At 41.0% G+C, this 14928-nt stretch overlaps 1 protein-coding gene across 1 annotated transcript in view; it reads right to left on the bottom strand.

The window, feature by feature from the left end:
* CLVS1 (clavesin 1) overlaps window positions 1–14928 on the bottom strand; it is a gene marked incomplete at both ends in the record, with an annotated part of 133631 nt that overhangs the window by 76647 nt on the left and 42056 nt on the right. The window contains one exon of the mRNA XM_082859074.1: window positions 2393–2567. Within this exon, the coding sequence (XP_082715200.1) occupies window positions 2393–2567 (175 nt within the window). The remainder of the gene's footprint in view (window positions 1–2392; window positions 2568–14928) is intronic.

The following is a 14928-nucleotide window of genomic DNA, read 5'->3' as shown; positions in this document are numbered from 1 at the left end:
CATGCCAGTGGTGTTATGAAATTTATCTCGAACTTTCATGGCTGACAGGTGGAGACCTGTATGGGATCTTCCTTGTACCACAGTGTGACCACAAAGACATGAATTCTGCTAGTATCAGTTAGGACTTTTTTGAAATGCCATAAGCAGTTAATGGTTACACTGTGGATGGAAGCAATCCCTGCAGTGATATAAGGTCCCTGGGAGAGCTGGTAGAGAGGTGACCGTGGTGTCTGAATTCCCGCAACGCCTGAAAGAGGATAGCCTGGAGCGAGAAGTTGCCAGTGGCTGGCCAGAGCTGACCACCCACTGTAGGGCAAGAACGAAGCCAACAAGCTCGTTAGGACAGGGAGCCCCTATCCCAGACAGAGGAGCTGCATCCACGCTCAGCTTCTCCTGGCAGGAGGGTCTGCACCTTTTTAAGAGTTCTTAGGTCTTCAGGGTCTGGGCAGGCAGAATTCACAGAAAAAGCTGCATCCCAGTCCAGACAGCCTGACGGGCCTGATGCTTTCCCACAGTCAAGGGAGTTTACCTTGTTTAGCAACAGAGAGGTCCAGGCCATTGCTCTGTGAGATGCTGGGAGGAAGTACTTTTTCTCCACTCTGACCCTGACCCCATGCATCTCCCCTTCGCCCAGTAGAGGCTATTCTTTAACCAGAGCTATAGGACGTTGTGGAGTTCAACCCGGACCCTGGTACATGAAGAGAGAAGGCCCAGATATGACTCGCTTTGCCCCACAAAAGGTCGTCTAGTATTTCTTGTAAAAATATATTACAAACTTACATACAGCATTGTGTTTTAAAACACATTCACATGCATTAACTCAGTAAGACCCACATTAGCCTAGAGAAGTTGGCAGGGGACATGTTATATAATCCACACATTTCCAGAAATAAAAATTGGAACACAGGGTTGGAAAAAGTACATTTTTCTTCCTGATTTATGAAAAATCTTATAAATACATAGAATTTGAATCACAGCTACTTACACATGTAATGAATTATCTCTTTTTAGAAAGATAAAATTATATGAAGCTTGTACTACACCACAGAAAATCCTGGAAATATGGCCAGCATAATTATAGGGAATGAAATAAACCTTGCAGCTTACTTTAAATCTCCCTTTGATAAAAGCTTTAAAGAGAGAAAGATCAGATGTTCAGAGGCTTAGCTGAGAGGACGCTGGAGAAAAACAGAGCTAAGAGAAAGTGATTGACAGTAAAGGACAAACAAGTCTATGATGGAGATTTTTTTTAAGGCAAGGCAGGATACTCTGTAGTCTAGAAATGCAAAAGCAAATTTAAAAATGTGCCCCCGATACACTGTGTGATGTAACTCCCCAGGATAATGTGGCATTCTTGGAACAGTGTGTACTTGTTCCTCTTCTGAAATAGGAAACCCTTTCAACAAAATAAGTTCCATTCAATAAACATGAGTTTATCAGAGGCCCTGTAAGTGCTGCATATTTGCTGGGAGCCAAATGTGATTCAGCCACAGTTTACGAAACAGGCCCATCGATTACTCATCACACTAGAGTACGACGGGTGATGGAAATGGGTTTCCCAGTCTTGTACTTTGAAGAGCTTGAGTAGTGGCTGCTTGATCTGAGAATTAACAAATAGCTCGTGATCTATGTAGCTGCGTGTAACTGCCGTCTGTTGGGAGTCAATCTTCCTACAGAATGAAGAACGGACTTGAGTTTTATCTATGCTGATTCTGAATCTTCCTGAACAATGATAATGTATCACCAGGAAGCTAAGCAGCATTGCTTAGCTCTGAGTTTGCTACTTTTCATGGAATCACCGGTCCTTAAAAGTAGAAGGGACCCCAGGAACTGACTACCCTAACCTCTACACAGCACAAAAACCCCTTCCCCAAAGTCCTGACAACTGGTCATACAAACAGGAAGTAGAGTTCCATATGCTTCCTTTGCACTGACATGATTTACTTTAGTACAAACACCTCAGCACGTTGCCTTCAGAGAAGTGAGGACCCACCGGGTATATTTTCATGTGCAAAGATGCTTCCAGAAACCCTGGGAAGCTTCCATGCCACTGCAATATAAGGGCACACTCATAAAGTAGATGTTTTCTAGTTTTAATTTGTGTGAACTCTCACATGGATTTGGCTAAACATCTCCAAGCTTTATTCATAATCGCAGCGGTAGGTAATTTGTGCCCGTGGTAACAGTAGTTTAGAGTTGTTAATGAAAATGGAAGCTAATTTTTTTTTTTAAATCATCTCAACTCAGGCTGGGGTAAAAATGCAGAGTATTCACAGGTGGATTCTATCAAAGTTTTCTTTTTCCATTCTCAAAGGCAAACATTACTTGGGTTGCAATAAGAAAAGAGCACACAGTCGCATACTATCTCATATGGTACATTCATTGAACATACCTGCAACCCTTCAATGGCCAGTTTGAGGATTGATGGTGTCAGTTTGGAGGCTTGTTTGAAGGAAAAATTACTCCAGTCTATAATTAAAATGAAACCATTTATCTGGAGCTCCGGATCTTCAATAAGGACTTCCAATGACAGCAGGATGGCCCGGAGGATGTCTGTGAAGGAGTTCCTGCAGCCAAAGCAGAAAGGAGAGGCTGTGCATGAATATTAGCAGGTGATAGGACTTTGTGTGTGAAGCACTGGCTGCCTGTCCTCTGCTCCGTGAGCCCAGCCTTCAGGGTAACACCAGTGCCCTGTACCCAAAGTGACAGAAAATACATTTGCTAAACTTCACAGGAACAATGCTTTGAGAATCACAGGATGGAACCTCCCTTTGATCTGACTGCACCAGAACCCCAAACTTTACAAGATGTCTCTCTTTTGTGTTTCCTTGGGTCTCTGGTCTCTTGCTTCCACCACAGACCTGATTGCATTTCATTGAAATGCATCCCTTACTTGTCTCTCCCTCCTGGGCCATAATCATAGTTGCGGCCCCAGTATCTAGCTACTTAATGAATATTGCTGAAAAAATGAGGTAAGGCCTTCATCAGAGGCGCTTGTTTTGATTAAACCTCTTGTTCTTTTTGTATCGTTAAAATCTTGCTCAGAGTGTAAAAACAACTGTGCAATTGCTGCTATTTTTTAGCCTCAATTCATGAATAGAGAAAAATAAAGAAGAATAGCTTATTTTCATTGAAGGTTTGCAGAGTGTGATTCAGGAAGGAAATCGCTTGGAGTACAACAGTAACTATGACAACAGGTAGACCTGAATACAAACTAGAGTGACGGTTCTCTAGTGTTGTATGTGTTCTTCCACATCATATATTCCCAGTCACCAGTTGATTTTTGTTTTAAATAATTTTCAGACACGAAGAAATGATGGCATATTTTGCTAATTCTCCCAGCAAATTATTTGAGCTAAAAATTTAAGATCTTAAAGGATCTCTAAATTCTGTGGATGTCAAGTGATGGCAAAATCTGTTACTTCCTTCAGGCTATCATTACAATCAGAAGCTGTATCGTCTTGTGAAACCAGATGAAATGAACAGATTGCTGAGCATTTCAATCTGATTCAAATTATAACCAAATCTAATGATTCTAGATTTTGGAAATCAGAAAATATGTGATTAAATATGGGATTAACAGATACAAATTACTATACATAAAATAGATTCACATCAAGGATTTACTGTACAGCACAAAGAATTATACTCAATATCTTGTAATAACCTATAATGGAATGTAATCTGCAAAAAATCCTAAAACTGTATCACTGTGCTGTACTACCGAAACGAACACAATATTGTAAATCATCTGTACGTCATTAAAACAAAAACAAAACAAACAAAAAACCAGTAAGAATTTACGGAGTGGCTGTTATAAACTCAGAGCTCTGTTTAATACTTGAAGTTATAGAATAGTATGTCATATTTCTACTTTCAAAGAGCCCTTAATTTAGTTGGGGTGGGGTAGCAGATTAGCAAAATGAGTTGAAAGGGTTTGATAAAATTTGAGTAATTAGGAAGAGCTTACAGAGGAGTGAAAGCTTGGGCTAAGCCTTGAAGGGTAAATACGATTTTGGATAAGTGGGAAAAAGAGTAAGACATTTCAGGAAAGAGGAGTGACACGTGAAAAATACAGATATTAGCCCATTCTGTTTCTGTACAGTTCTTCTTACTCAAAAGGTCTTCCTTATATCAAGCAAAACTTTTCCTCCCCGAAATCCACCCACTGAGTATAGTTCTGCTACAAAGAAGAGAACCTCGGGTCTTCCTATACCACACACTAAATTATCTAAACATGGTGGACATGACTCCCTATATAATCTCTAGATTAAAATATATATATATTAGTAACTTTAACCGTGTCTCATAGGAAGTGGTTTTTAATAATGTTCTCATCATTTTCTTTTACATATATTCTCTTCTAAATTTTAGAGATGTCAAATTCCTATTAATGTAGGGTAAGTTTTCACTAGGGCTTTGAGTTTTGTTTTTGCATTCATAGCAAATAGGATCTAAAGACCCAAGTCTTTCCTAGAGATACAGCTTTGTATTGGGAAGAAACATTGATTTAAGTGGAGCGTGAGACCAAAGATTGTGAGCTTAGGCAATTCCAAAGGAAAATATGGAAATGCCCAATGGTAAACTATAAATGACCATTAGGGAATTAGAGAGTCTGATCCTGGGTAAGCTTTCTTAGCAAGAATACACACATGGAGAGAATCAGGAAACTTAGAAAAGCTAAGCCTTATGTAAAGCTTACATACAGTTCTGAGGTTGAACGAAGAAAGGTTAAGGAAATAAAAAGTGAGAGAGGGCTTCCCTGGTGGCGCAGTGGTTGAGAGTCCGCCTGCCGATGCAGGGGACACGGGTTCGTGCCCCGGTCCGGGAAGATCCCACATGCCACGGAGCGGCTGGGCCCGTGAGCCATGGCCGCTGAGCCTGCGCGTCCGGAGCCTGTGCTCCACAACGGGAGAGGCCACAGCAGTGAGAGGCCCGCGTATAGGAAAAAAAAAAAAAAAAGTCAGAGAATCATGATAGTAATGTGTTTTCTAAAAAGGGGGTTAGTGTTTCAAGAAGGATATGATAGATTGCATTACTGACCCCAATTCTTCACTTATCTGAGCATCCACACACCAGCTATGTGTTGACCTCATTGATGAGAGTGTATTTCTTGCCCTTTGGCCATGTGACTTGCTTTAACTGATGGTATGTGACTGAAATGACAGTGTACCAATTTGGGGCCAACTCTTAGAGACCTCAGATGTTACTTGTTCTCTTGCTTTCTGCCGTTGCCATGGAAAAACATATGCCACAGCTAGACTGCTAGACTGAAGAGAAGAATGACTCCCCAGCCAGCTAGCAGATCTTTGAAAGAAGCAGAGCCACCCAGCTGACCCCAGCCTAGATGAACACTAGCTGCCCCACAGATGTGTGAGCAACAGTAAATCATTGCTTTTCTAAGCCATTGAGTTTGGGGATGGTTTGTTATAAATTAATAGCTACCCAGTACCATCAGGTCGTTAACCAAGTCAGACGCAACAGAAAGATGAAGGAGAATAAGGAAGGAGAAAGGGCTATTGTATTTGACAACAAGTAGATCTTTGGAGAATTTTGAGATAGCCCTTTTCGTTGAACAGTGAAGACAGACATCATTGATTATGAAGATCTTTAGCAAATCACTTAATTGCTACCGCATTTTACTCCTCTGTAAATGAGAGATAGCACCTCTTCCATCACATATCCACTTGTATTCACTCCCAAGAAAGAAACATTGACTCTTGGAAACTTGAAAACTATTTTATACGTTTTCAAGACCAGAACCTTACTGATGGGTAGGCATTTGCAATGAATGAAGTATTATACTTACGGGGTGATCCCAGGAGAAAAGTAAAATAATTTTGGAATTCACTATAGTTTCCAAATGTTTGAACACTTCACTTTTCTAGAAGAACTAGAAAGTTGGGCAGCAAAACGTTGAATGGAATGGGTCTCAAGTCATGAGGGTTACCCCTGTTGAGGGGTGTGACCGCCCCCTATATCCTAGCTGATCATTAGCTTGAACTCCTTACTTCCTGGCTTCCTCAAATGGATTTCCTCTTTCTTATTTATGATATCTTTGAGTTGTGAAATCCCCTCAGCTTTTTATAATTTGACATACCAAATACTTTATATAGTTACTCCACCCTCATGGAGGTGGAACGTAGCTTCTCACTCCTTAAGTGTGGGCTGAGCATAGTGACTTTTCTTTTCAAAGATCTTGTACAGTGTGGAAAGGGAGGGAGAAAGAGTAACTTTACGAGAGAAAGCAGACAAACACTTCCTCAGCCAGGTGAATGGGTCGACATCAACAGAGAGAAATCATGTTGAGAGTAGCTCCCCTTGATATGATGATGAAAATCATACTTTACCTCTGTGATCTTCCTCCCCCAAAACCATAACCCCAGATTAGTCAAGGGGGAGACATTAGGCCCATTCTAACTGAGACACATTCTACAAAATACCTGACCGGTGCTCTTCAAGATTGTCAAGTTCACAAAAACCAAGGAAAGTCTGAGAAACCGCCACAGCCTAGATGAGCCTAAGGAGACATGAAGACTAAATGTAATGGGATATTTTGGATGGGATCCTGGGACAGAAGAAAGATATTAGGTAAAAACCAAAGAAATCTGCATAAAGCATAGGCTTTCGTGAATAATAATGTATCGTATTGGTTCATTAGTTGTAATAAATATACTAATGTAAGATATTAATAATAAAGAAAACCCAATGCAGGGGATAGAGCAACCTTCTGTACTATCTTCACAATAATTCTGTAAATCTACAATTGTTCTAGGTAAAAAGTTAATTTTTTTAAACTGCTTACTGGAGTTCGTAATCTGCCGTGGTAAGTTTCCATGAGTCTCTTCCAGAATTTCCAGAATTTACTCATTCTACCAACTCATTTAGACTTACAGCACGGTTTAACTCTAATAAACGGGGGGGAGGGGGGGATTATTTTCTGTATTGCCTACAATCGCAATTCTCTCACTGTAGCTGAGCACATCTCAAAATGAACTAACAGGTGACAAGTGGATATTCAGATTTTTTCAGTCATCTTCTATAATTTGCAAGGCATTTACATAGTCAGCTATGGATTAGATCAGTTTTAGTTTGATAATTAAAAGCTCAAATGTGAAAATGTGCGAAAGCTCTGTGAATGGCAGATTGCCAGTGACATGTAAAGAACTTTTCTCAAAAAGGGATAATTTTGTATTAATTAGGACTTATTAAGGGTTTAGAGGTGGAGGTTCATCATTATATTATGAGCAATTAGAGATTATGAAAATGGATGCATTTGTAGTTCTACTGTTGTTTTTATGAATTGAGCACCCAGCATTGCCACCCGAGGCTTTAAAGTCTAAGTCCACAGCGTAATACAAATGAGATGCAAAATAGTGTTTTATCTCTAAGAAGATATTTAAGTTTCAAGAAGTGACTCCTTTGTGCTTTGAATTTTTAGTGGAGATTTTAGAACCTAGATCCCAGGGCTAGACGCATATAAGAAAAAAGAGACTACCTGTGATCAGATAACCACTTAAAGGCATGATGTGGTTGCCAGTGACACTATTTCTCAGAAGAAGTGGTGGGAAGCCTCTTAGTTAATTCTGAAATCACAGTGCCTATTTCTATGCTAATTCTTCTGCATATAACAGCAAGAAGTCTGTTAATATTAGTAGTTAAAGCTCTTTTGGCCAGTTCTTGAAACCTCTTCACTTTACCATCAATATCATTGTGTTTATGACTGTTGCTTGGAGATTTTTAGGGTCCTTCTTAAACCACAAACTAGTCGTGCAGATGGTTTGCCACCAATATCTATTTGCAGCAGGTGCAGAAACATTGCATCTGAGTATGGTTCTTTATCTCTTCATCCCATTTGAAGTTTCTTTCAAAGTGAATTACTAAAATAACCACAGCATGACTTTCACAGTTCCTACTTTGCCCCTTTTCTGATAACGTTGCCTAAGCCAACATGGAGAGGAATATGTGCTCCCTCTGCAACACTTCTGATGCATTTTGGCCTCTAGACATGGCAAGAACCCTCTGAGTAAAGTGGCAAAAGAGTCTATACTCAAGGGCTTGACATTCTGGCTCTGCCACTCAACAAGCATGCAACTCTGTGTAGAAGACTGAAGTCCAACGTGGGGTGATTTCCTGTTTCTCCATGTAGGGGGGCTGTTGCACGGTTATGCAGAATTACATGTGCGAAGAGCTTTGTGAATTGGAAAGTTCATCCCACTAGGATAGGAGGCAGTATTTGTACTTGCATGGAATATAGAGATACCCCTCTTGGTTACAGTGCTTTCATGGTGGTGATGGCAGGAGGACAATAGGAAATGTGCAAAACTCCATTGTGTTCTGTCCAGATGAACTATTTTCTCCTCTTCTAGGGCTGAGGGTCTTTGATAAGTGGTTTGGAATGGGAATTCAGGTGATATATTTTCCTAAATGGGTTCTAATAATTTGTATGTGAAGCAGGTTTCAGCTGGATGGTCTCTGTGTGTCATTATGCATCTAGGCAAACAAATCTATATTTCTCAATGAGGTAATCAAGAAAAAGTAAAAGAAATAATTGTGTTCAGATAATATTAGGTCAAGGAAGATGCTAACAAAAATGTTTAACTTTGCTGTGGTAGAATTAACGTTTGCAAGACCTTAATCTTAAATGTATTACCCTGAATGTTAGCTGGAAAGTCAATTAGTTAATTACTTGTCTTAGCAGGGATGGTCTCCCAGAGAACAGAAGCATGGGATTTAACTCTGCCTCATATGGTTTGATGAAGCTCCTATGATTAAGAGGAGTAAGAAAGAAAAGGAAGGAGAAAGCAGGGAAGAAAGGAAGGAGGAAGAGAAAAAGAGAGAAGAGAGAGAGAGAGAGAGGAAGGAAGGAAAGAAAGAAAGAGAAAGAAAGGAAAGAAAGAAGGAAAGGAAAAGGAAAAGAAAGAAAGAAAGAGAAGGAAAGGAAGGAAGGAGGAAAGAAAGAAAGGAAGAAAAAAGGGGAAACGGAGGGAGGAGGAAGGGCGGGAGGGAGCCCCAACTCACCTCCAACTCAAGCATTTGCTTATGGAGGACAGAACATAAAGGGTAATGTTCTTGTCTAAGAACAGGGCCCGGCTTTTGAACTAGTATAGAGAAAATAGTGATGTGAATGGTGAAGACAGTGTTCTCTCACTCAAGTAAAGTATGAAGATAAGAGACTGTTTCTTTAGACCAATCCTGACAGGCCTATCCATCTCAGGATATAGACACAAGAATGCAAAGTATTCATACCCACCAGTAAAAAGGAAACTGAAACTAAAGTTTTCAGATTCCAATTTGCCAGGGTTTCTCCTTGTTTGTGTTTCTGTGGTGAGCAAGTGTATAAATCATCTGTGTGTGTGTGTGTGTGTGTGTGTGTGTGTGTGTGTGTACACAAACCATGAATTCATCTTTTAGGGTTGCCTCCATTCGGGCTTTTTTTATTTTAAATGAGAAGCTGGTTTGAATAAATAAAAACAATATTTTAGTACATTTGGTCCAAGTGCTTCTAAATTCTCCCAAGAATTGAAGAGAATGAAATTAACATCAAATGCTTCTATCTGCTCACTTAAACAGTTAATGAAATTTATCATCACTCAATGTTTTATTTTAAAAGTTTTGAAGTACCTAAAACCGGATAAGGAATCAGGAAGGCATTTATTCAAAGATATGACAAAATTTTACTTTGTGGAAGACACATAAGATAAAAGGATATTTTTTACTCTTCTGCTAGTAGATGGAAACCAGTAGAAGACATTAAAAAATACATACATGGGAGGCAGTGAAGCATAGTCATTAAAAGCATAGGGTTTGGAGTTAGCGGATTGATTCAAATCTCAGCTGTTCTGTGTAAGCTTAGCGAGTGAGTTTTATCTCTCTGTGGTTTAGTTTCCTCATCTGTAGAAAGAGGATCCTAGCACCTACCTCCCTGGTAATGATAACATGAGCTAATGTACACAAAGTCATAGAGCAACTGACTTGTTCTACCCATGGAATGAGTTGATGGTCATGTTGGTTTTCATTATTACATAAGTGAACATGGTATCAGGTGGAAAGTGATAGGAATTGCAGAGTGTTTGGGAGTTATAAGGCAAGGTCACCCATGGCTGGGAGGTTTCAGAACATCTTCAGTTGGGCTGTGAAGAATGGGAAGGCTTGGATGCTGGACGTAGAAGGAAAAGGGCAGAAGGAGCCACGTAAACAGTAAGGTCTGAGAGTGTAGAGACTGTTGTATTGGGAGCGATGGCAAGTTCGCCAGTGCCATTGGGGCAAGTGTAAAGGAATAGAAGTAAGGTTAGAATTGTGATCCGTCTTCATCCTGCGTGCTGGGAGAACTACCGGCTGTTTATGCAGAGTAAGGCAGCAACAGCAATTATGCTGTAGGAAGATTTGAACTGGGAACAGAGATTATGTGGATTGGAGTTAGGAGACTGAAGACACAGAGTCCAATTAAGAGGAGGCCATTGCAATATAGTGAGAGCTGAATGGGGATGTAAAGAGAGGAAGGTCAGAGGTACTATTAAGGACAGAAGGAACTCTGCTGGGTAGGAAGTGAGTTAGAGGTGCTATAGTTGTATCTAGTTCTTACACGGTAAGGATCAGCACCCAGGACAGCAACGCACAATATTAATATTACTTACTAATATGACTTGACTTCGGGGCTGTCGAGGGGGTGCCTAGAAGTGCACGGTTGTGCAGGGTCTGCATTCCTGCCACTCAAGTGATGAAATATCACCCTAAGTAGAAGCCATGTCTGCAGAAGAGAATATTTCCTGTTCTCTTTGCAAGAAGGGACCACTTGCCTCTCTAACCTAGACTATGAGCTCCATCAGGGGTGGAAGTGTGTAGTGTTTGTCTTTGAATCCCTGTCAATCACCAGTACCTATACACAGTAGATGCTGAATAAATGATTCTTAGTAAATGAACGAAGGCAAACATGTTAAACCAACCTGTTGGAAGCTTTGAAACACTGAAAATAGACAAAACCCACTCTGGGAGCAGCACTGGGTACATTTTCTTCCTCTTCAACGTCTCTTATGCTCCTTGATAGGAGCAGTGATGGCAGATGTAGGTCCTTAAGCCCTTTTTCCATTGTGCCTCATATTTATAAAATAATATGCTACTAAGTACCATGTGTACAAGAATTGGAAAGAAAACCAGGCTTTAAGGTTAATTTGGGGGACTTTCCTGGTGGCGCAGTGGTTAAGAATCAGCCTGCCAATGCAGGGGACACGGGTTCTACGACCCGGGTCCGGGAACATCCCACATGCCGAGGAGCAGCTAAGCCCATGCGCCACAACTACTGAGCCTGCGCTCTAGAGACCGTGAGCTACAACTACTGAGCCCATGAGCCACGACTACTGAGCCCGCGTGCCTAGAGCCCACGCTCCACAAGGGAAGCCACCGCAACGAGAAGCCTGCGCGCCGCAACAAAGAGTAGCTGCCACTCACCGCAACTAGAGAAAGCCCGCGCGCAGCGACGAAGGCCCAACTCAGCCAAAACTAAATACATAAAATAAATAAACTTATTTTAAAAAAAGGATTAATTTTGGTTTAGGAGAGGGCCGTGGCTGTATCCACGTAAGGTTAGTGTGGGCGGTAAGAAGATTACAATCTAGAACAGTTAATAATAAATGCTAGACGGATGTCTACAGGTAGGAAGGCTAGTATACCACAAGATTCTTAGCTCACTGGGAAAGAACTGGTCCCAAAACACCACTTTCAGACAGCCGAAATACAAGCAAGGAAGAGGTTTATTTCATTAGCCCTCTAGATGGGGATTGGGCCAGGGCCTATAGGAGCAGCAGCCATGGAAGAAAAAACACCCCAATGGGAGTCAGCTCTGGGCATTCCATCCATTACTAATGACTATGACAAACTAGTTTCATGCTTATCTATTCTGGTAACTCTTGGGCTGAGGAGCTTCAGAAAAGTAAAAACTAGGAAGAGTCTCAAGAATGCAAAGAAAGCACTTAAGACTAGACGTGGAGCTATGATCATGTCAGCCTAACGGGGGTCACAAACAGCAAGATCTCCTCTGACATAGGTGAATGAATATGAATGGCCACATCACTCTTACTTACAATGGAATTCAATTGATATTTACAGATCTTGCGTGGAGTTCATGGTAGTGTACTGGCCACTGCTTGAAATGGAATATTCTTTCCTCTAAGTCTGTCTGGCTCTTATAGCCATAAAATCACTTTCAGGATAAGACATTGGACAATAAGGTGAGGAGGCATTTTAGGAAAACATACATCCCGTGGTACTACACTGCTTTGAATGATTTTGCCCTCCTGAGGTCCTTCCCTCTGAGTGATATGCTGCATTCACTCTTGCAATCAAGATTCCTTTCTGAAATCACAAACTGTGTGCAAGACAGTTTGAACTAAATAGTGCATTAGCAAACTCTATAGATGTTACCTTTCATGGAAGGCATACCTGTGACTTGAGTTGGAAGTATGCAGCATCTCTTAATTTTAATTAATTCATAAAATTGCCCATCTCCAATGAAAACTCCAAACCTCTGTACTTAACGAAGAGATCAGTGTGTTCTGGCAGGATAACAAGATCTTAAAACCAAGAGAAGTCCCAGGGTTCTAAAATTAGTTGCCTGTAACTAGGAGTCTCAACCCTGAAAAATATGGGTAGTCCACATCAGAAGCTTCAATAGAGACTGATTGAATTCAGAGAGTCTGCAATCTGAATGAAGTTTTCAAAGTTGGTTTATCCTTTCCCCTTTTGAAAATTCTAGCCTTCTAATCATAAGCTACTTAAACAACAGCAGGCAATCAAAGGTATGCAGGATTAAAAGGAGAGAGCCACAAGGAAATCATTACATAATGGAAAGAAAAGGCTTATTTTCGTAGATAATATATTCAGGAGAGCTTTATAATCTACTCTGATAGAAATGCAACTTGGTGGCTGGTTTCCAGATAGGCATCCTCTATCTGGCTATCACCCTTGAGCTGTTTCATTTTCCTCAAGACACCTCAAGGTTATTGGATTCTCAGAGAGAGAAAGATATAAGGCTCCCATGACCATCACAGCTGTCAGGCTCAGGAAGCCCCTTACCACTGTTTATACTGTCTCTGAGCTTTGGCACCACTGAGGCTAGTCTGACAGTAGGACTTTTTGGTCTTGATCAACTCCTATAATGCTTGTGATGGTTCACAAATTGCAATAATGACAAGCAGTTTGATCGTCCTTCTGAAACTAAGATGAATGTATTTCATGCCCAGAAGGAACAAGCCTTTTGCAAACCCCATGTACTTTTCTTCCAGAAAAATCCCCTTTGGAGGTTTCAGAAGACAGGTGGACCCTTGAGTGCTCTGCCTATAATAGTTACCTGGCGGGACCAGACATGTCAGAATAGAGATGTGGGAATTTCTAGAATTCTCCTAGAAGAAGTTCCACATGCACATTCCCTGGGCCCCAGCCCAGCCCAATTCAGGTGGTGGGTTATGGAGATGAAAGAGTGGCAGTGCCCTCTCCCTGCACCCTCTTCCCAAACCAGTGGCCTGGAAGCTCCCACGAACTCACTTACGGACCCCCAGTCAAAACACAAGCTCGTATTTTCACCCTGCTTATTTTGGGAATCAGAATCAAAACAAAAGGTAACTCTTGAAACATTCATTAAAAAATAAACATAGGCTCTACCTAGTTCATTTAACAACAACAACAAAACCAACGCAGGGCTTGGTTGACTTTTGCTAGCTGAGGGAGTGTGCTTAGAGGGTTAATTTTGCCCCTTAAGGTAACTTTACTTATGGAAGGTCAGATGCCTCTGTAGGGAATCATTTTATGGAGGTGGTTAAAGACAGCACCGGTTTCCTTTACTTAATTACATCACAGGTTATCACTTGGCAATTCTCTAAGCAGTTAGAGCCAGTGGTTATCATGTGTTGCTGCCACTTAACAGTAGCTGCACTGCAGGAGATACTGTAAAACATCAACATACATTTATCTTCAACATAAGTCCAAAATATCCTACTCTGAATGGCAGAACAGAATTTGGAAAATGTATTACATACGTATAGAGACACGATTTATATATTTTAAATATATTTCTCACACAAAGAGAAAATACAACATTTTAGGACTTGGAATTTTGCTGTAGGAGGATTTCATTGCCTATATTTATCCTAACAGAATCTCAGAGATTGTAAAGGACGACTTAGAAAGATCAGTAGTTTAATTTCCAAAGAGGAAAAAATTTAAATGCTCAGGCTCTGGAAAGTTTTATCTCAAAATTTCCCTCTTGCTTTGATTCTCATCTGCTACAACGTGGTGGGTTATTACCCATTCCTCTTCTGTTAGTCAAGGCACAAGGAGGGTATTTCTAGTTCTGGCTCGTAAGAACATTCCCAGAGAAAAGAGCTGGAATCTTCTGTCTCTTTCACCCACATTCAGGAATATGGGATGGTACTTACCCACCCACTTAATTCTCTGGACTCTGGGGAAGCTTGGAGGGAGGGAAAATGGATTAAGACGAGGTTGGTTCTTCCGGAGTGGATTTACAATTCAAATAGAGTGAAGCAACAGAGCTACAAGGAATCTTGGTGATTACAAGGTGATTTTGAGCAGAAGGTAGGATCACTCCCTCCCCAGTTTGGGGGACATCTGGTTATGCGTATGGGAGGGAGTCATTGCTGGTTTTTACAATATTTGGAGAACGCTGCCAGCATTTATTGAGCAGAGGCCTTTGACGCTAAATATCCTGCAATGTGCAGTACAGGCCCCAGAATAAGGTCCCCATCCCCAATGCCAGTAACTTCCTTGTCTTACATGGCGACGTTCAGATCCAGAGATGCTCAGTGAAACCTCATGAGCAGTTGGTTGCACAGTCATAACAGGGTTCCTGACTCCTGGGTCTAGTATGCCTGTCACAGCTCTGAGACTCACAGAACATTCAAGGAAGAAACACTGGCT

This window comes from Leucopleurus acutus (genome assembly GCF_964270905.1).
Source record: "Leucopleurus acutus genome assembly, chromosome: 17".
Taxonomy (NCBI): domain Eukaryota; kingdom Metazoa; phylum Chordata; class Mammalia; order Artiodactyla; family Delphinidae; genus Leucopleurus; species Leucopleurus acutus.
Note: the sequence above shows the minus strand (reverse complement) of the source record. Positions and strands in the feature narration are given on the sequence as shown.